Source organism: Microchirus variegatus (assembly GCF_963457635.1).
Source record: "Microchirus variegatus genome assembly, chromosome: 9".
NCBI classification, from domain to species: domain Eukaryota; kingdom Metazoa; phylum Chordata; class Actinopteri; order Pleuronectiformes; family Soleidae; genus Microchirus; species Microchirus variegatus.
Window position 1 is genome coordinate 14,549,611 of NC_139810.1, and position 22,527 is coordinate 14,572,137.

Genomic DNA, 22,527 nt, shown 5'->3' on the forward strand with positions numbered 1-22,527 from the left:
TTTGAGCAACGAAATTGAAGGCAGTCGATCGAATGGCACACATCAAAAGATAAGAGAGCCAAGAGCCGCTGCACTCCTGTGCGCCGCCATCTTTATGTAACAAACAAAATAAACCTGGCATAAAGTAGCAGCATTTGAAGATGTGTGTTTATGCAAATGCACTGTGCAATATGTGTGTGGGGTTAATGACTGTCACAAACTGCCTGCATATTATTAGCAGCAGTTTTTCAGTCGCACTGCACTGCTCTTCAAACGAATACAGTAAGTCTGTCTTCTAATAACCTGTCTTCTAATAACCCGTAACACCCTAGTAATAATATTCACACAACAAAACGTAGACTACATCATTGCATTGACTTACAATAATTTCCTGGAGACTTACTCTAACCCTAACCATTACCATCCTAACCCTGACCCTAACTTTATCCTAACCCGACCCTCAACCCAACCTTAAAACATATTTTCTTCACCTTAAAATAGTCATTTACCTTATGGGGACAAGTCCCCACACACACACGTTTGTGCAGCATTTATAGTGAGGACACTGATCGACGTAATGCAATCCCTTAACCATCACAAATGAATGCCTAACCCTAACTCTAACCTAAACATAATTCTAAATTAAACCTGAACCTAATGCTAACCCTAACCCGAAAACCAAGTCTTATCCCCCAAAAAGCTCTTTTAATAAGGGGTGACTGAATGTGTGGACTAGCCAAAATGTCATCACTTTCCCAATATTGAATTACTGTTACTTCTTATCAACTTGAACCGGGAAGTCGGGTCAGTCACCTCTGACCTCAGATTCTGGCACCAGCAACCATGTCATGTTCAAAAGTGGCTCAAATCCCTTTTCTTTCCCATTCTGAAGGTCTAACATGAGTTTCCCTGCTGATGTCATGACGTCATCAAACTCAAATATAACCTGTGATGTCCCTCATGTCCCAGCTCATGGTTTGACAGCGAGAGAAAAACACAAGTTCATCTCAGACACTCATTTACCAAGTGGGGATTATTCAGATTATTCCGATTCAGATGTCTCTAACATTATGTAATACAGTATGATGAAGTCCTATGTTCGTGACAACATCACCCCCCCCCCCCCCCACACACACACACACACCCGACCGCCTTCTGTGGCCAGATTGGATCTGACGTTTAGAGAAACGGATGGATCGACAGATTAGTGAGTCTCTCTCTCTCTCCATCTCTCTCTCCCTCTCTCCCTCTCTCTCTCTCTCTGTTGCTGGGGGACAAGCGGCGGTGGATGATCGGTGCGTCGTTGCAGTCAAATCAGGACTTTTTTTTTCTCCCCCCAGGTGCGCTCCTCTCTTGCGCGCCCCGTGGACCTGGAGGAATCCGGGAAAAAACTGATCATGGGGTCACCGTCTTCATCTTCATCATCACCAGCATCATCATCCTCAGCATCCTCAGCAGTATCAGCGCATCACTTTACTTTGAGCTCGGCGGCGCCGGATCATCACCAGAGGAGCGCACTGAAATAAAGCTGTGGCTTTGCGGCTGATTTACTGTCCGGGAAAGTTTTTCCCCCCCTCTTGTGAAAACTGTTATTGATCACAAAGCGTGTGGAATGGAGCCCCCAACTTTCCTGCTGTCGAGTCTTGCTGTGCTCTTTGTCGGAGGAGACATCTTCACCAGGTGAGCGCAGCTTCTTTTTTTTTTTTTTTAAAAATTATTATTATTATTATTATTTTTTACAATTAGGTGACACTTGCAAACACATTCGCTGGGTCACCCAAAATCAACCGTTCTTAAAATAAACATGAACGCGTGGAAGCTATAAGAAAATCGCTGTTCATTCGCTCTGAATCGCCTCCTACAGTTTTTTTTTTTTTTTTTTTTTTTAATACCTCGTGTTGCCTGGAGCTGCCATGGTGAAATTAAATTTACACTTTCCATGTTTATATGTAAAAATACTTCACACCCACAACCTGAAGTGTACTCTCTGCTCTGGCCCGGGCAGACAGGTACATACAGTAGGTCCATATGGACCTGATGACATCATTTACAGCCATGTACTGTATATCCATTAGGAGGAGTGATTGTTGAGGACAGGCTGAGGTGAGAGGGTGAGGTGAGTGGGTGTATATGTTGTGTGGCACATAATGTCACCTACAGTCAGGCCTGCTGGTTAGGGGTCAAATTTCAGATGGTGCGATGATGAGAAAAAGGCCTCTGCATATACTGTACATTTAAACAGAGCTGCTCCTTTTTTTTTATATGTAAACATAACAAACAGCAGATCTCAGGTTCACCTTCACTGAAAACATCAGCTTTAGTGCCTTTAAAATGAACCAGTCACTAACCAGCTCTCTTTGTAACATCTAATTAAGGCTGCAACGATTCATTGAATACTTATTGATTACTAAATTAACTATTTTGATAATCGAATGATTTTATGAAATTGTCTGGTTGCTCAGCTTCTTAAATGTGAATGTTTTCTGCTTTATTTACTCCATAAAACATGAACAATTAAAAGTGAATAGTTGTTGTTTGTTAGAATCCTCATTTCCAGGTTTGAAAAAATGCTGATTGACATTTTCTTCAACATTTTTCGGATATTTTGCAGCCCAAACAAGTAATCGATTCATCGTGAACTTTGACAGATTAATCGATTAAGATAATAATTGTGAGTTGCAATCTAACGGTGAGATTACAACAAACGGAGGGCTCCTCCGCTTTCACAAGCACGTCAGGGAACAACGGTGGCTTTTGCAGAAGGAAAATTGCTCTTCTTTAACTAGTGTTTTAAACTTGTGGCCTCTATTAAAGCAAGCACTACAGCTTCTTAAAATACATAATGAAAGGCTTATAATGAGCTTATACTACATAATTCAACACATGAATCAATCATGTTGAGTAGGTGGTATGTTACTAAATGGATTTTTTTTGGGACTCTGGACAGAAAAATAAGCCAACTATGACAATATTACACAGATTTCTCCATAACAGAACTCTATGCTTTTGTTATTATACTAAACCCATGTATCTCTAAAGCACATGTGTCAAACTCAAGGCCCACGAGTGATTAATTGGTCTTAAAAATCTGTGTTAAAATAGGTCTATGCTGCTTTAAGGCGTACGTTGACCATAAACTACATTTCCCGCAAAGTGACGGCACTGCCACTAGATCGCAGTGTATCATAGTATAGCAATACAGAAAATTATTTAGTAATATGTTACAGAGTAGTAATCTTTATTTTACACTATATTTGGTTACATTTATTCTGTATGACGGCTACATCTGGCCCTTTGAGGGTAACCATTATGCTGATGTGGCCCTCAGTGAAAATGAGTTTGACACCCCTGCTCTAAAGCATAAAGTGGATGTTCCTGCTTTGTTTGCTCTTTATATTAATCTGTCCAATATAGAAGCCTCTGAGTTTACTGTGTGGTTTTTGTCCATAAACGTTCACAGTAAAGCTTCCAGTTCAGAGGTGAACAGTCAGCACCAGCAGTGACTATAAAGTTTGCCTCTACTCAAATGGGCAAAGACTGAAAAGCTTCTGAAGCTTTGGGAGAGATTTGGCTGCATCACTTCTTTGTTGTCCCTCTTGGCTGTTCACCAGCAGAGGGAGTAACAGCTACTCTAATTGGATTTTCCTGCTCCCACAGTCACTGCTGTTGTTATTTTGTTCTTAGTGAAAATGCAGGATGAAGGTTTTTTTTTTCTTGCACAACATTATGCGTCATCTGTCTCTATGTCTCTATGTCTCTCTCTCTATGTCTCTCTCTCTATGTCTCTCTCTCTATGTCTCTCTCTCTCTCTCTCTCTCTCTCTCTCTCTCTCTCTCTCTCTCTCTCTCTCTCTCTCTCTCTCTCTCTCTCTCTCTCTCTCTCTCTCTCTCTCTCTCTCTCTCTCTCTCTCTCACACACACACACACTCATTTAACTCTTCATTTATCCATTTCATATACGTTGTTCAGCTGTTGTGAAGTCATGCCTGGCCAGCTGAAGTGACATTTACTCTTCACTTCACCAACACAACCTGCATATGACTGATGGCACAGTATTTGCAACAGAAAACAACAAGAAGATGTAACTGCACGTTGTAATAAACAAGTATAAGAGTAATAATTTCATTGTTTCGAGTCATTGTAAATATGAGCAAATAGTAAATAGAGAGAGTGATGAACCCCTAAAGAAGGAAGAAAAAGGGAACTTTATGAACAATAGGAACAAATGGATTTATAGCTAAGATTAGATATATTTATATTTATTGTCACAGGTACAAAATGCAGATTGCATCCAACCAGAAGTGACAGAATAAATATAATACGCAGTACAAATATAGTACATAGTACAAATATAAAGTATGTACAGTGGAACAGATTGTGAGTATTACAGGGAAAGTACAGTATGTACAATAGTGTGGTGGGGATGATTTACTATATAGTGTATATACACATAATGTACAATATAGTACGGTGGTGCAATAATTGAAATAAACTTGGATAGACATTATGTACAGTAGTGCAAGAGTAGTACATTAAGTATGGGAAATAGGGAATAGTGCGATGATGATAATACACTAGAACCAGGGAAATAGTATTGAGATGAAAATGGCTGTTAGGGATTGGTTGATACTCACATAGAGAATGAAATTAGACTTATAGACTATAGATCTGAGGTTTTCCCTGCAAGGGCATGAATATGAAACATGTCTGTTGTTTGATTTCACATCTTCATTCAGAAATGAAGATAGAAAGGGAGGTTGGGGTCAGATGCACAGTTCACCTCTAATCGTTGCTACATTTGGATGAAGTTACCAGTTTGCTGTTGACCTTGTTGACGACATGAATGTTTTTCCTGCAGCTGCACGAGTCTGTGAGTGCAAAGTTTTACTGTGAAGCAGCTGAATAAAAATGAAGTTTATGCAGCTGTGATTGTCGCAAAAAATGGCTCAATGTTAGGTCTGTAGTTTACCGACATTCTGCCAGTGTGACCAAGTTAAACGTCCCTTCACCGTGCACTGACTGGTTTTAGTTGATGATGAGGACTGTCAAAATGTATCCCTTAAAGGTCCAGTGTGTAAGAATGAGTGACATCTAAAGGTGAGACTGCAGATAGTAACACATAAGGAGAACTCCTTATGTGACTCTAGCATACCAGAAAGCAAGGTTGTGTAGCAAGTGTCCAACTGATCATATACTTAAACCAGGGGTCTGCAACCTGTAGAATCAGAAGACATTATAGCTTGTAGCATTTCTGAAATTTAAGAACTGCAAACCTGTTTTACCTGTTGGCACATGTAGGTTTATCTTAATAAACCACATAATTGTGTAGATCTATTTGAGTCCTTCTGTTATTAATGGAAACATGCTAAAATAAAAAGGTGACCCACTTTGAAATAAATAATTATTTGATGTAGTTCATGCTTGAGAAAGGCTGCATGTGTGTAGTATATGGATGCAATGATGCACATGGTTTCATCTTAGAGTTGGGATTGCCATAATATTTCAAACACAATTTGGAGGTTTTTAAATACTGATTTTGACGCAGGCATAGGATGTGTGTGTGCATTTAAAAAAATGGGTTCTCTGGTTTCCTCCTGCAGTCGAAAAACTGGGATTGGCACCAGTATCAATCAATCAATCAATCAATCTTTATTTATATAGCCCACAGTTTACAAAACATAGTTTGTCTCACGGGACTTCACAGGGTTGGTAACATCCTCTGTCCTTAGACCTTCGACCAGGGTAAGGAAAAACTACCAGGAAAAAAAAACCCCTTGTAAAAGGGAAAAAGGGTAGAAACCTTAGGGAGAACCACAGGTGAGGGATCCACTCCCTGGACGGACAGACGTGCAGTAGATGTTACCCAAAACATACAATACACAATGACAAGAATAAAAAGTGAAAAAAAAAAGTATGTGGAGGATAAAGTGGTAGAAAATGAATAAATGAATGAATGAATGAATGTACAGGTGGATGCTGTATAACACTTTGGTGCTGTTTAAATGGTATCAGTTATATGACATCCATATTATATTGAAATCATCACATGGGGGTTAGTCTGAGAAGTTGGATATTGTTCGCTGCATGTGTAGGCAATAACTGTATTTTAAGCATGCAATAGAGTAGATTTTTTGAGTGTATTTACAGTGTATTGTCACTCTCTCTCTTTGAGAAGCAAAAACACCTCGAAAGAAAGCCTTTGACGAGCCCAGAGAAACAACTGAAGTGCATTTTTATATCCCAATATATCTTGCATGATCGGGTTACAACCTAAATAAATATTATTTATAATACGTCGCCCCGGCCTTAGTATCAGCTATTTTCCATGCAGAGTTGACTCTGAGAAATCAAGTTAAACAAGTGAAAATCCATTATGTGTTATTGCTGTAGATAGTGTGGATGCATGTGCAGGGTACAGAGAGTGGGAGGAGTGGATGATGATCAGTGATCAGTGAATGCTATCCCTCCATAGACCTTCTTTTTCCCTGCAGCAGGCTCTCCTAGTGGGTTAATCTGTCTTTGCATGTTTAGTGCTAATAATCACCTTGTCCTGCAGACGACAGTTGAGAAAAGAGAAGCTACTCATAACCCGAATGAGCAAGTTATGACACGCCGCACGGTGTGAAGCAGGAGAGTTTAATCCCAATATTTCTGCATCTCTCTCACTCTCTCTCTCTCTCGTGCGTCACACTCATTCTCACACCTGCGCTCAGGTGACACACTTCTTGTCTTCTTGACTAATCTGTATGAGAGGCTGAGTCAGCGGGTAAATCCCTCCTACTGCCCAGAGAGGACACACCGCCCAATAACACAGTGATCTCACCGTGTGCTCATCGCTGCAGGGACACGTTTTAAGCTGCACGTAAGAGACAGTTTTCTAAGAGACAGGAATTAAAGCACAGAGAGTTTGTTTTTTTGTCACATTGTCATTTTGGGGGCATTTCTATTTTGCATTTGAAAACTAACCGAGTCAATAAATACGTAAATTAAATACATTCATATTTGATTAAACCAAACAAATAAAAGTAGGCTATTTCTCCCCAGAGCTTGAGTAATATACAGGAGATGACCTACTAGCACTGTTTTGCGTCAGTTTTTAGCCCCTCCCACCCTCCCAAATTTTACAAGCTTTTTCACCAAACCTTTTATAGGTGCCATATGTAAGAATGTGGCCAAAAACTGTTACTACATTCAAATTCAAAATACCGAGGTCTTTTAGGTTTTCGTTTTCTGACGTAACTGGCAACCCGTGGTTGCTCGGCAGCTGAGACGCTACTGACTGCAATGATTGGTTGAAGGATTTGCAGTCTGCAAAATATTTTTTTAATGCAAATATTTTGGCTGTACTGATGTTGTTGGTGAGTTCAGTTTGTTATATGAACATTATTCCTGACTCTCTGTGACATATTAGGAGGATTTTATGGCCAGTTGCTTTAGATTTATTACATAATGCACCTTTAAATATACGTACATTTTCACCAGGATTTATTCAGTCGCAAAAATCTGTGCATTTTGTGATATGTTCAGGCCCTCAAAAATGCGATTCATTTGGCGGAAGAACAAGAATAATAATCCTAACAGTTTAAAGTTTCAGGGTTCAAGCACAACTGTGCAAGAACCCTGAAACTTTAAACTGTAAGGATGTAATAATAATAATTATAATAATAATAATAATATAAAAAAAACACCCGTCATAATGAATTCAGAAAATACTGGTCAATGAAATGTACTGTACACAATCTAACTGTGAAGCAAATCACTTATATGACCACCGCTAAAATGAGACGAGTGGGGAAAATAAACTGTTTGGGTAAAAACACAAGATGAAACAGAAAAGCAGCAGGTTCATACATCTGAGAACAACCTCTGCTGCCATTGTTGATCAAATATTGAATCAATTCATTGATTTATAAAAGTAAGATTAGAGTTAATATCCTAAATTGTTTGATGCAACTAAAGTAAGCATTATAGGAAGAAGAATTCACTTCAATATGATATTATCATATAACACAGGGATTATATGGTAATATATTAGAATCACAATCACAATCCTGTTTTTCCTGATTTCTCCTTTATTTCAGACTTTCCATCCACCTTTATTCAAAAATACAGGAGCGCTGATTGTTCAAGATTTTTTTGTTGTTGTTGAAACAACTGAGAATATTCACTAACCTGAATATGAGCCCAGCAGCATTTTTTCTCTGATGCAGAGAACATCTCTGCTTCTCTCTGTTTCTGCACACTTCATCTCCTCACCACTGTCCTTATGCTGACCTCTGACCTCCCAAACAATGATTTGAGATTGTGTTATCACATGGTTCACTTGATTGGTAAAGAATCAGTCAACAAAATCCGTCTTTTTTTTTTAACGTGACAGAATTCAAATTGATTTTCTGTCCAGGAAAAGCGCTGAAGGCCGGCATAAAGATAAACAGGACTAATCCTCTCTGTCGCTTATCTGCTGTGGAAGCACTGTGTCCATCATGTACAGTAGCAGACTAACAGATACACACCTGAACCTGAAGACAATTAACACACGGTCACAAAGAGTGACCGTGTCCGGTCACAAACAGACTCTCTTTTTTTATTTATTTTTTTATTAAAACCTATTTATACACACGAGTAGGTAAAAAACAAAAAGTATTTTAGTCCAGAGTCTTGATGAGGCGTCTTTAAACTGCATTTATAGTCAACAAAAGTTTCCTCGATGTAAATCTGAAACCTTTCTACTCACTTTAAGATTTAATTAACTCACATCACAACATTTTGCAAGGTGGTAAAAATGTTCATTCTGATTTACAAAACATGAACAATATCCTTCTGCACGTCCCACTATTGCACCTAAAGTGAGATCAGTAACTGCAAAGCATCTCAACACACTTTGTAACAGTGTTTTGCCAGCATCACAATTCTCACTAATAATGGTTCACCAACTCATGCACGCGTTCACCGTCGAGTGTGTTTAACGTGACTCATAGCAATTTCCTGCTGATACTTTGAGACTATTTTATTTTATTTACTACACGTGCCAGTAGATGCAGCAATATACAGTCTACACAGTACCTACAAAGGTATAGCAAGCAAACAAAGAAAGTTTGAAATTGTTCCACAAAGTCGGTTATGGCATTGTTCAATGAGGTGAAAAACTAAACGTAAGCTGTTTTTGTAACAAAAGAATTCCTCATCATCATCATACAGAATCATATTCAGTTTCCCCATTCTCTGTGCAGCATCTTCTTTTTGTCAAACATTTGACCTTGTTGTTGTTGTATAAAAGTCAGAAGGATGTGGGTTTGATGGGAAAGAGCTAAATGTGTGCCAGGATGATAATTCATATACAAGTAACATTTCAACTCATTTAGCTTTGAAAAAGAGAATGTGTGTTCATTTCTTGACGTATTAAATGATCAGGGAATGTCGCAAAACTTTACTATCGTTGTAAAGGAACACAGTTCTAACGACATATCGTGCGTTTATCGATGCACGGCGTTGCAGCACGTTTACATTGCTCATCTTGTGCCAATGTCAACAGAGTAAACGAAACAGAGCGAGGATCAAGGTACTGACAGTCGACCCATGCTCGGGTAACTAGCAGTGTCACGGAATAAAATTAATTAAGCATGTTAGTGTTTGCTGCACATTATGATGACCAAAAAAATAGAGACGCCATAAATTTGAGTGAGGCTGCCACGATCTTGTCTTCCCTCTCCTCCTCCTCCTCCTCCTTCTCTCCCCTCATCTGTTTAATGTGAGCTCGTAAACAGACGAGTGCCGTTCCAGGCCTCGGGAGGGAGGAACGTTCGTGGAAAATAAAATATCTGAGGAAGAGCGGCGTCTGGAAACGCACACTCCTGACTCTGTTTGTCATGTATGGAGTGGTGAGAAAACAGGAGTGCGTCTCTACAGAGAGCAACCGAATGTTCATTTCTGTCTTTTTTTTTACTCGGCCGGCTGCACTGTGAGCTGTGTCTTCCATTTGTTTGGTGATAAACCTGCTGACTCAGCGAATGAAGAGACAAAAACACTGTGTCATGAGTTCAGAGATGAAAACTATATCTGTTATTTATCAGCGTGAAGGGACTTTACATTAACAACAAATGATACACTAGATAGAAAGATAGATAGATAGATAGATTTGTGTTATAGCAGTACCATAGTCTTACAATTTAAAATTTGGAAGAATATAAACATGAAATATAATGTACATGCAAAAAGAAGAATAAAAATGAAGTATCACAGTCAATCAAACTGCTCCAAACAGACGCAGCATGTTCATGTATGATTTAATATTAAATTACACTAACCTAATAAAGTAGATTCTCCCTCACTGTGTCATCCCTCCATCCCTCCATCCCTCCATCCCTCCATCCAAATGATGGAAAAGCTCTTTGTCTCCAAATTTAGAAACTGCCAATGAAGAGATCCAGGAGTCACGTACAGGGATTAATTAATTCCCTCACTGCCCCCATTTATATCAGACAAGACAGCGATCGCCCGCCTAAAAATACATCTGCCACTAGAAAATAGATTCACACAGGAAATGTGAGTGACACGGCAGAAGATGTCTGTGTCAGAAAAAGGAGATAATGTTTGTGGTTCATTTGTTTTCCATGTAACGTTTTGCTCTCTATAGTTGGTCGACTCTCCTCAAATGTCAGCCTTCTTTCAAAGGTCAATGAATGGCTTTTCATGGTTTGGTAATTAACGGCGGCGTCGATCCAGCCGCCATGTGGTCCATTTCCCCCATAATGCCACTGCCCGGGCTTTTATAACGCTGAATGTCACAGAGAACTTTGATTTGACTTCAATTGTTTCTGTCGCACATCAGTCACTTCTTCTCCAGTCACAGCGGTTCTGCTCCACAGTGTGTGTGTGTGTGTGTGTGTCTGAAAATAACAGTCAATAAAGCTGTGCGTGTATTTGAATGACAGCATATTACAGAGTCAGGGTGTGACCGGGTTGACATTCACACACATGGACAATGGTCTTCACTGCTGTGTATCTATCTGCATGTTGTCTGTTTACAGGCTCTGTTTGAGAATGCAAAGCTGCCACCTAGTGGTGTCAAGGCTGCGCTGCACTCGGTGAATCTCTGAGGCTGTGGCTCAGGGCCCCTCCAGCAGTCTCTGCAGGCTCCAGGGGGCCTCAGGGGAGACTCTTTATAGCAAAATATACATATGTTCTTCTATTTCACTCTCCACTATACCTCCGCTGACTGTAGTGGATGTTGCATAAGAACTAAATTATAACATCACTCTCAAAAAAACTAAAGACAGCGATATCAGATTGGAGCGAACTTGTTCAGAGTGAAAGCAGCAGTGGAATAAGAACCTATTTTAATTAAAATAATGTTCTGGCTCGGGGACTCAGACACAGTTGGATGTTCATTTCGAGCGGTTGGATATCTGAATCTACACTGGTGCAGTTGAATGTGCCTCCAGCTGACGGCACATTCAACTGATATTACAACTATTGCATGATATTACAAGCTATGTTCGAGAGGACAAAGGCTGTTGTTGGTTCTGTGCTCACGTTTGGTATTCATGAAGGTTTTCATGCAGAGATTTAGATTTAGATTTCATGGCATGTGGCTAATGATCTCGCACAGACATTTATACTTTAATAACGACACACGTCCGTCATGTGGAACACACAAGCTCCTTATTTTTTACTGTCAAAATGACTGAAATCTCCTGACATTGTAGAGCAGCAACAGCACAAAATGTTCAAAGCCTGGGAAATATACAGAAACTGTTCAGCAGTCGATCTTAACTTCAACCTTCGCACGACCCGCAAGATGTTTTGCATAATCTGTGAGTGAGTGAGGTAAGACGATGGAACAGATTTGAAACCGTTTAAAGGGAAATACAAAGATTTCATTCTTAGGAAATCTAGAAACAAAGTGAATGCTCCAAGTTACCAGGTAGTAGAGGGTCTATTACTTATTTGCTGCACTTTTGAAGGAAAAACATGTACATTTATATAATTTGTTACACCTTTACTTGACAAATGGACAGTAAATAAGAGGAAGCAGACTATTTCTGTTACATAATAATTTATGGAGAACGGGTGGGAGCAAATAAGTTGGACGAGTATGCAACTCTATTTGTTTTGTCTGTTTGTTTGCATATTGTGAATATTTTGTTTGTCATCTTATATCCAGTGCATATTTGAAAATAAATAAATAAATAGACATTTTTAATTTATTTCAAACATTTCATTTCAATAATATTAGTCACTGGAACATTAAGCAAAACTTTAACAGCACATGCTTTAAACAAAACAAAACAACAAATAAAAAAAACAAAAACATTTCTTCTTAATGTTGCAATTTTAAGCCAATTTTTTCCCCCTGTATTTTCAAGTCCAGCAAATAATTACATTTAATTAAATTTAAAACACAGATGAATCTGTTCTGTAGATATTAACATACCAGGTATTTGCCTTGTTGTTTTGTAGCAGTAGAGTAACAAGAAAATTAGCGTAAAGATTAAAGAAACTCCGGATCAATAAAGATTAAATTAGATTAAATCCAGAGAAGAAACCCAATTACAGTAATGGAATCAGCAAAAAGAGATGACTTAATATAAATGTAAAACTTGAATATATAAAAACAAGAGAAGAACTGTGCAGGGTTTGAATATATAAATGAATATATAAGGCGTCACAGTAAAGAACAGGTGTGCAAAGGGTGCAGATGTGATTGTATCATGCAGTGTCCATGGTGTGTTTTTGTGTCCATATTGTGTCTACAAATCAATAAATGTCTTAGTATGGTTCTTCTATTGATTGGAGGTCACTGCAGAGGACAAATCGCATCGTGCTCCAAGTCAAAGTTGCGCTTATCGACAAGAATCTAACTCCATACTGGGATTTTGCGTCTACTTTTTGTACATTTTGACTTTCATAATCCTTTTTTAAAAATGTAAACCTTTAACAGCAGCAGCAGCACTGTAATGGCAAATTTCATTTCTTTGTCTCAGAGCTACAGCTGCCCAACACCCCTTTCCTAACGTAAGATACCATGTCCTTTTGCGTATTCAAATTAGGATGTCTAGACTCAACTAACACCTAACTACAACATCAGCAGGATACCTCTGTGGGGGGCGGCCCCGGTACCTGCCATAGACGAAGGGGTGTGAGAGCACGGCCTGGAGAGGCAGACCCCTACCCAGACAAAGAGATCTGAAAGGGATGTTCCCCAGGTATAAATGTTTTGGTCTGACTATGCTCTGGGTCTTTCTTCAGCTACGACTACTCATGTGTAGATTGACCTTTTCTTTGCAAAGAAAATAAAACATTGTCTGTCGGCAGAAGTCTCTATTTCATTCTTCACCAGCAACAGAGAATTTCCACAACCACACACAGCAGCAGCAGCAGCAGCAGCAGCAGCAGCAGCAGCAGCAGCAGCAGCAACAGCAGCACGTACTGACAAAGTTAAAGAGTTGATCTGATGACCTTTTTGCAGCAGACAATCACTCATCACAGTTCACAACTAATATTCTCTTTTGTGTTGTTAAAGTTTATCTTTATTTTTGTGTCCCCTGCACCTGAGACTCTGCCAGGTTTCCCCCTGGACACACGGTGTGGCAGGACGTCCCACTGAAGCCTCCTGTGTTTGCTGTTTGTGTCTCTTTAGGGCCATGCTGAGTGACATTGGGGACTATGTAGGTACAGACATTGAAATATCCTGGTTACCTAATCTGGATGAGTTAATGAAGGGCTATGCCAGAAATTTTCGCCCTGGGATAGGAGGTGAGTATGAGATCTACTGCTTGTGGCATTGGGTTGCATTTCATCTCCTCACATTTACAGCCATCCTTAGCATAACCCGGAACCAAGAAACACCAATGTAGATGTTTGCATTTCACTTTCCAGGTCAATTGTCCCGAAATATGTCTATATTTTTGTTTTTCTCGTGCACCATTAGAAGAAATAAAGAACTTTTAAGCCTTCAGTTAGGTGTTTATCACAGATGAAGAGGGAGACGCGGTGCAAACAATGTGCACCGCCGTGGAGACGTTTGCTAAGAATGGCTGCAAGATGTGAAACATCCAATGACCACAGTGATAGATTTCTCAATCTCACAGCTTAACTCAGCTGAGCAGAAGGTGAAAATGTGGAACAGGAGCGCCGCTTTCAACGAACACACACACAAAGAGACACGCACACATCGCTTCGCTGGTCATTGTGTGGTCACTCCATTCATACTGATGTGACATTAGAATGGGAAATGAACAGAGAGGCTTTGGTTTTGACCATTGGGGAATCATGTGTCTTATGTTTAAGTTAATTCCCTCCATTCAGCTCATAACTCCTTTTGCCTTTTGTGTGGAGTTATATTTGTGTCTCTAAATTAAAATGTATATAACATACACAGATGAGGAGAAAACAGGACGAATTAAATTAAAACGAATTAAATTCATGTAGAAGTCACTTTTGTCCAAAGAGACTGATAATGAATGTGTATTTATTTAACCTTCAAAGAACAAGAACATGACGTCATTGAAAATGAAGAACATTTCCCAAAATGTGCTTTAAACAGCACCATGGGAATGTGTGGATTTTATTTGTTCAATGAATAACACATCCAAAGCTCGTTTTTTAATAGCTCTGGGATTTTTTTTTTGCAGTCCATGTTATTTGCAAATGCACGTTCACTGCTGCATTTGACTATGTCATTTGACTGTGCGTAATCTATGTTGTGGCAAAGTTTTACGACACGCAATAAACGCCGCGTTGACTTCACAGCGCATTCGCTCGTGATAAGCCACTATGTAAAAACGCTTGATGAGGCTCGTCTAAACTGTCTCCCGCTGACCTTGGCTCACAGTAAAGCTGCCACTCTTAATCACCTCGCACTATACATCAGGTGTCTGGTCAATAGAATATCATTTAACACAAAATGGTTATGGGAAGGTGTTAAATGGCCGGGAATGGAAATGTATGATTCCTTAATGTTCAGTATAAATAGCCTTTCTGTTCTGCATCAGTGAGCTCCCCTGCCGTCTCTGCCCTTGAGCAGCACAGAGACACACTCCATGCTAATCATATGGCAAACTGATGAGTGTAAATGAACGTGTGTGTGTGTGTGTGTGTGTGTGTGAATGTTGGCAGAAGCTCACTCTGTGCGAGTCCATGAAAGCCCAGTTCTGTTTGTGAAAGCCCTCAGTGTGATGCGCCACTTAGCATGGTTAAACTGGATAATGCTTAATCTCTATGAACTGTAGGAGTGTTTGAGAAGTGTGAGAGTGCTGGGTGGGAGGGAAACAGATGGGTGACGGAGTGAAGTGAGGATGGGAGGGACTGATGGATTCAGATCGAGTGTGTGTGTGTGTGTGAGAGAGAGAGAGAGACGGGGAAGGGGCTGTTTTGCCTTCGATTCTCACTTGTCGCCCTGCAGGTCCCCCAGTGAATGTGGCCATGGCGATCGAAGTGGCCAGCATTGACCACATCTCTGAAGCCAACATGGTAAAGTACCCGATCAAAGATTCCGACCCGAGGGTTTGAAAGTGCTCAGTGTGAACATGTGCGACACACTGGAGTTGTTAGATAATTTCATACGGTCATGGATTTTTATGCAGTAAGAACTGAATCCAGTGGGACATTTTATGATGTGGCTTTGATTCTATTTCACATACATTTAAAGGTGCCATATGTAAGAATGTGGCCAAAAACGGTTACTACATTCCAAATTCAAAATACGGTGGTCTTTTAGGTTTCGTTTTTTGACGTAACTGGCAACCCGTGGTTGCTCGGTAGCTGAGACTCTACTGGGGAGAGCAATGACTGGTAGATGGCGGTAGGTGGCGCCACATGCCAAAACATAATTTCAAAACATAAACATGATTTGGAGTCTGCAAAAGATTTTTTTTAATGCAAATATTTTGGCTGTACTGTTGTTGTTGTTGGTGGGTTCAGTTTGTTATATGAAAATTATTCCTGAGTCTCTGTGACATATTAGTAGGATTTTATGGCCAGTTGCTTTAGAATTATTACATAATGCACCTTTAAACAAATTCCAAAGATGAAAGCTCAACATCAGTCAATTCAATCAGCAATATGCTTAACAAAAATGCACAGAGGAAAATTAATGAAGTTTATTTTAGTATATTGAACTAAATAAATCAGGTGTACAAAACACATCAATGTCAGGAAGAGAAAATCTGCTTTGTATCAGCGCTAGCTCCTTGCTAATTTCCATCCTTCATTCTTTAGTTCCAGTTTACTGGAGAAACAATTATACTTATAGAGATACAAAATTTCATGAAAGAAATTGGTTTCCACCAAATCACAGCGCTTGTGTGTCTCGATAGTGACTTTAACAGACTTTATGACAAATAAACTACAACACCCCCCTGAAAATAAATAGTCATAAGAAGAAGAAAGAAAAAAAAAACTTCATTAGGGATGGGATGATACCACAGATATCACAAACTTGAGCATCTACCGATACCGATATTAGTCTGATCCGGTCATTTTAGACCATTTGTGAACGTATGAAGTATGAACGCATTTGTGCTGAGTCATCGCAAAGACGCAATTATCCAACTGTGTAAACAAATATTGTTCTCCCCAAAAGAAGACATAAACAGCCAAAGCATGACTCAGCAAAAATGCTTTTTCTGACTGATTTTTTATTTACATTTCAGCAGTCTATGCATAGTGAAGCAAGAATTTTGTCTGTAAAAATGTAATACAAGTTGTATCTGTATTAAAACACATTTTGAGTTGTTTTCTATAATTATACATGAGTGTTGATATAAAGTGTTTTCCCTGGTGTCCATGACTCAGCCTTTGTGTGTGTGTGTGTGTGTGTTGTTCCTGGCAGGAATACACCATGACTGTGTTCCTGCGGCAGAGCTGGCACGATGACCGGCTGTCCTACAATCACACCAACAAGACGCTGGGGTTGGACAGTCGCTTCGTGGACAAGCTGTGGCTTCCCGACACCTTCATCGTCAACGCCAAATCCGCTTGGTTCCACGACGTGACTGTGGAGAACAAGCTGATCCGTCTGCAGCCCAACGGAGTCATTCTATACAGCAGCCGGTAACAGAAGACAGATTACTGTGACAGCACCAGTCAGCGTTAATCTATCACATTCTGAGCGTGAACTGATTTCTCTCTAGTTCAAGTGAATCAGTGATTTTTTTTATTTTTTTTTTTAAAGGAAGGTAATTTGGTCATTTGGAAGTTACTAATGAAACAGTCACAATGTACCCTACTATTTGAAGAAAGTCCAGAATAGAATACCACCTCTGTGGTTTGTGGTTAATCTTTGGTATTTGGTCATGAAACATTTATGTTTTATTTCATTCCAACTGCTCTCATAAATGTTGTTTTTTTCCACGCATAGGACAAATAAGCTGCCTACAGCACCAAATACTGTGTACTACAATGATATTCCCACATTCCCATATTTTTTTTTTGACAAATTAAATGTTTTGAGTGTTTTATTTGATGATTTTTCTCTCCTTTCTTTTCCTTTGTCTTCTTCCAAACCTGTTAGATTGACTAGAATAAAGCCCCTTTTCTGATTTATCTGGGATTTTGAAAAACTTTTCCACCAAAATTACCTGGGGAAAAAAACTCTCCCTTGTCCCCAAAACTTTCACCAAAAGAAGTACCTCCTCGCAACAATTGGGACTTGTCTGAGTACCTGGGACTCTAGAGGGGTGTGGCTGTGCGACTGAAACCACTCCCCCATACGTCAGTAGCCCGATTTGAAAACATTTTCCAGAACTATAAGGTGGGGTGGAAATGCAAACCACACAGATTGCTGGGAATTATTTCCCCCAGGTAAATAAATCGTGGTTATAAAGGTTCCTGTTTGGAAATGGGAATGGAAAAGGGGCCTATAATATAAAAACAATGAGGGAGTGAGGGCGATAAATGGGGTCAGGTTCAAGCATAAGCTGCAGCCTGTTCTTAGGTTTTAGCACAAACCTGGTTCATTTTGGGAAAATATTATTTTCTTTATTAAAAACATAGAATGTCAATGTGAGATTAAAGTCGGCGTGTCGAGATTAAACTCGAAATGTCGAGAATAAAGTTGAAATATCATGTCGACTTTAATCTGGACCTTAATTTCAACTTTTTGAAATTAAAGTCGACACGATATTTCAACTTTATTCTCGTCATTTTGAGTTTAATGTCGACATGTTGAGATTAAAGTCGACATAATCTGGTCACCGCAAAATATTTTTTTTTTCTTCATGTGTGGCCCCAATACTCCGTCAAATGCAATAGGATGTTTTTGAAAATAATAATAATAGATTCTAATGATGGTTCTGTTTGTTTACAGAATCACTTCCACAGTGGCGTGTGACATGGACCTGACCAAGTATCCCATGGATGAACAGGAGTGTATGCTGGACCTGGAAAGTTGTAAGTCTGAGATTTGCCCCTAAATCTGACTCACACACACACCCTTTATGCAATTTTCTTGATTTACTGCAGAAATGTCTCAGTACAGTGATGTCCATATAAAAGTAACAGTTCTAAAAACAACCTCCCTCGACTCCTCAGCGCACAGATAAAAATGATATGTGCTCAGTGACCCTGACACCTCACAATGTATCTTTGTAGGTTGGATTGATGAAAAGTCTGTTGTCATGTGTTATTTCACTGCAGACGGCTACTCCTCAGAGGACATTGTGTATCACTGGTCGGAGAGTCAGAGACACATCCATGGCCTGGACAAACTGGAGCTCTCCCAGTTCACCATCACAGACTACCGCTTTGTCACCGAGATGATGAACTTCAAATCTGGTCAGCATTTATCTTGTTTTTTTTTTTCTCCCCTGTTTTTTTGAAAGCCTCCTCACATGTGGTCCGGCCTGATTCCAGAGCAGATGTCTGATATTAGTGCAGGACATCCAAAAAAAGAATCGACATCCATTGCCACATTTATACACATACACAGCTGCCTTTACGTCACAACATTTCTTGTTAACATAAGAATTGTGTGTGTGACACAAGTAATCGTAATAAAATGAACAGATGAAGAGTTTATGTTGGAACAAACTGGGGAAAAGTTGTGAACAGGGCGACATCGGCTGGATTCTTCTTCAGGTCGTTTGGTGGTTGAATACTTTGTAACGAGGCACTAAGAGCAGCTCCACTGACCAACATAATGCAATTTCAATAAACATTTCACTGAGTGCATACCATTATGCAATGCACTCTCCTAACAGAACATGATTAAATAACAACACGTTTATCATTCACATTTCAAGGCTGCAGTGAAAGCTTCTGCACCCTCATAGAAACGAGCCTGCATTGTTTCTTCAGTGTTTTATACAATATGCACTACGTTTGAGGGTTTGGACTCGGCCTGGCTGTTGTATTAAAAACATTGAGGATTCCTTTTGAGGTGTTTGTTTTTCTATTCTTTTTTTTTTTTTTTTTTTTTTTTTAAGTTCAGGCACTTCTGTGGGTTTATGTGAGGCATAGAGGGAATTTATCCACGAAGCTCGCTGCTGAGCCATGCAGGAGGTTTATGAGATGCTGGAGCGATTGTCAGTCTGCAATACTGCTTTAATCTCTTATGTCATGAGGTTTTGACCACTAGGGGCACAAGTGAGCAGAGAGACACTCTGCCAGAGTCTGGGAAGACCAGTTTAGGATTTTTCCACACTCTTTGCTTCAGTAATTAAATTCGGGTTATGTTTTTCCTTCTTCCAGCGGGACGATTTCCAAGACTCAGTCTTCGCTTCGAGCTGAGACGTAATCGAGGCGTCTACATCATTCAGTCATATATGCCTTCGATATTACTGGTTGCCATGTCTTGGGTGTCCTTTTGGATCAGCCAATCCGCAGTACCTGCTCGTGTATCCTTAGGTGGGTATTTGTCTGATGGCAACTACTTTGCCACAGGTGAAGTTTTGTAACTGGGTAACTCTCACTTTAATCAATATTTTGTCACTTTGACTTTTCCCCACAGGGATCACCACTGTCCTCACCATGACCACGCTGATGGTGAGCGCCCGCTCATCCCTGCCGCGAGCGTCAGCCATCAAGGCCTTAGACGTCTACTTCTGGATCTGCTACGTGTTTGTGTTTGCGGCTCTCATCGAGTATGCCTTCGCACACTACAATGCCGACTACAGACTCAAAGAGAAGGCCAAGGTGAAAGCCAACAAGTTCAGCTCAGAGGTGAGGAAATCACTCCCATCACGCACCTCCATCAGCGGATAACAAGGCTTGGCTGCAGGGGTTGGGGGTGAGCGTGTGAGTGATGAGCATGGCTTTCAAACAGTGACCTGATCTACACTTAAAGCCCAGGCTTTGACGAGCATCCATCCCACTGACCTTGAACAGGACAAGGAATTTCTATAGAAAATAATGGGAAAATAGATTTTCTTACTGCGAATTATTGTGATTGTCATTTGTCTGTTTCCTTGATGACAAAGCAAGAATCAGGATGATTGAAAGCAGTCTTGTATAAAGTACTTGGAAGCGATACTTGAGCAAAAATACCTTTTTAAGTAATAAGTATCTTGGCAGAAAATGACTTTGGTAGAAGTTAAAGTCACCTTTTAGAATGGAAAAGTACCTGATATTTACTGTACTTAAGTATCAAAAGTAATTTTCTGATATAAAATGTACTAACACAGGCATTGCATCACCAACTCAGCTTTTATTTTGTAGTAACGAAGATGGTTAAGGGAAATGTAGAGTAAAAGTTGTCAGAAATATGAATAACAAAGTAAAGTACAGATAATTCTACTTAAGTACAGTAACGAAGCATTTGTACTTCATTACATTACAACACTGATTGAAAGTGAATATAACTGTATAAGTACATTAAATGCAGATGACTTCTCTACACTAACACGGCCTCCTGTCTCTTCCTTACAGTCCATCGTAAAGAACGGCAAACAGGCTATGGTCCTCTTCTCTCTGTCGGTCACTGGCATGAACCAAGGCGTGGTGATTGCCAGCCGCCAGGGACGCACTCAGCGCTCCAGCAGTGAAATCCCCGGGGAGGGCGGCACAGAGGAGGTGGAGCCGAGGAGGAGAAGGTCCAAACAGCCGGAGGAGAGGGAGGAGGGGAAAAAGTGCTGTTCCAAGTGTGTCTGCAAGCCCATCGACGCCGACACCATCGACATCTATGCCAGGGCCGTGTTCCCTTTCACTTTCGCCGTGGTGAACGTGATCTACTGGGTGGCATACACTATGTGAGGAGCAGGCAGCAGATCCATGCCAGTGGCTGCCGTCCAGGACTGTATATAAGAGACTGCTGGATGCTGGAGCTGTTCGATGCTGGCAGACTGGTGCAGCTGAAATTTACTGCAGGGCTTGGTGAAAAAAAAAAAAAAAAAAAGATCCAGAGGAAATAAAGTGTTGCGATCTGTGAATGTGGAAGTATGATAATTAATGGAAAGAGTTATGAGTTTAACGGGATTTTAAATCTTTTAAACACAGTTAGAGAAAAGTGATTCACAAGCGCAAAGGACCGCGGTTGAAGTTTCATGTCCGCTCGCTACATGAACCCAGTCAACTCGCAGGACACAATGACAGATCATCTCGCTTCATCAGCTGCAGTACTGACCAACAACAAGCTCACATCTTTAAAAACACAAACATAAGTTAACTTAGATAAGTCAAAGTCACAAGCTGGAGTGAACCGCCTGTTATCTCCGAAGGCGAAAGCGCCGCCCAAACAAGAGGATAACATGGTGAGGTGCACTACTATTCTGCATGGCTGATAACTCACTCACTCACTCACTCACCCTCTCTCCCTCATTCATCACCACCCTCCCCTTTGCCTTGTTCTCCTCTCGTCCTCCACCCATTTAGTTTTTTTTTAAAGTCATCTTTTGTTTAAGACACCGTCTGGAGCGTCTTATCTCCTTCTGCCAGTTCTGCCTGTTTCCTCACCATTAAAGGACTTCCTCCACTACCTGTGTGTGTGCGTGTGTCTCTGCAAGTTTAAAATGTTCACTGACAGTTTTGGGATGCAAATCTGCATAATCAGTAAAACAAAAAATATTACCCACAGTGAAAAATGATTTCAATAGGAAAGGCTCAAGGAAGGATCCAATTTTGGGGATTATGATTAACTGACTTGCAGGCTCAGCGAACAGGGGCCAAGGAGTGTGGCCTATTAATAATTTCAGACTCTTGTCTGTCATGTGAACTGGGAAATTGAATTTGGGTGATTAAAGGAGGAGAAAGCACTATGGCCTCATAGTAAAACAACATCATTTTTCTCTTCATTGAGTGCTTAGGGTCTCTTTCTCACAACATTATAAATTAATCTTATAAATGCAACCAAAATATTAGAAGAGCAGTGTGATGTCCTGAGCTGGTAGAACTAAACACAAGGGATTAATCCTCTGAGGACCATGGAGGTAAATTTCATAGCAACCTGTCACCAATATCATGATGAATCAGTGATATACACAATACCTCTATCCATTACTATGTTTTCACTGTATTTCTAACAGAACATCACATGCAGCAGTCCTAGAAAATGCAAAGCTTCCAACATGTTCTCTCTCATAAAGCAGCGCCGTCTCCGCTGGCTCGGATGGATGAA

General features: G+C 40.1%; 1 protein-coding gene across 1 annotated transcript; it reads left to right on the plus strand.

The window, feature by feature from the left end:
• Positions 1-1,544: 1,544 nt before the first annotated feature.
• gabrd (gamma-aminobutyric acid type A receptor subunit delta) lies at positions 1,545-21,797 on the plus strand. The gene is made up of 9 exons (XM_083895099.1): positions 1,545-1,659; positions 13,618-13,733; positions 15,382-15,449; positions 16,810-17,030; positions 18,286-18,368; positions 18,615-18,752; positions 19,668-19,823; positions 19,927-20,138; positions 20,844-21,797. Exons 1-9 carry the CDS (start codon positions 1,592-1,594, stop codon positions 21,165-21,167), a joined length of 1,386 nt encoding a protein of 461 aa, XP_083751225.1. The 5' UTR covers positions 1,545-1,591; the 3' UTR covers positions 21,168-21,797.
• Positions 21,798-22,527: the final 730 nt, after the last annotated feature.

Bases quoted from the DNA above. Each gene is read 5' to 3' on its own strand.
- gabrd (XM_083895099.1), top strand. From the start codon at position 1,592: ATGGAGCCCCCAACTTTCCTGCTGTCGAGTCTTGCTGTGCTCTTTGTC. The intron at 18,369-18,614 runs GTAAGTCTGAGA...ATTTCACTGCAG, and splicing joins TATGCTGGACCTGGAAAGTT to ACGGCTACTCCTCAGAGGAC. The intron at 19,824-19,926 runs GTGGGTATTTGT...TTTTCCCCACAG, and splicing joins ACCTGCTCGTGTATCCTTAG to GGATCACCACTGTCCTCACC.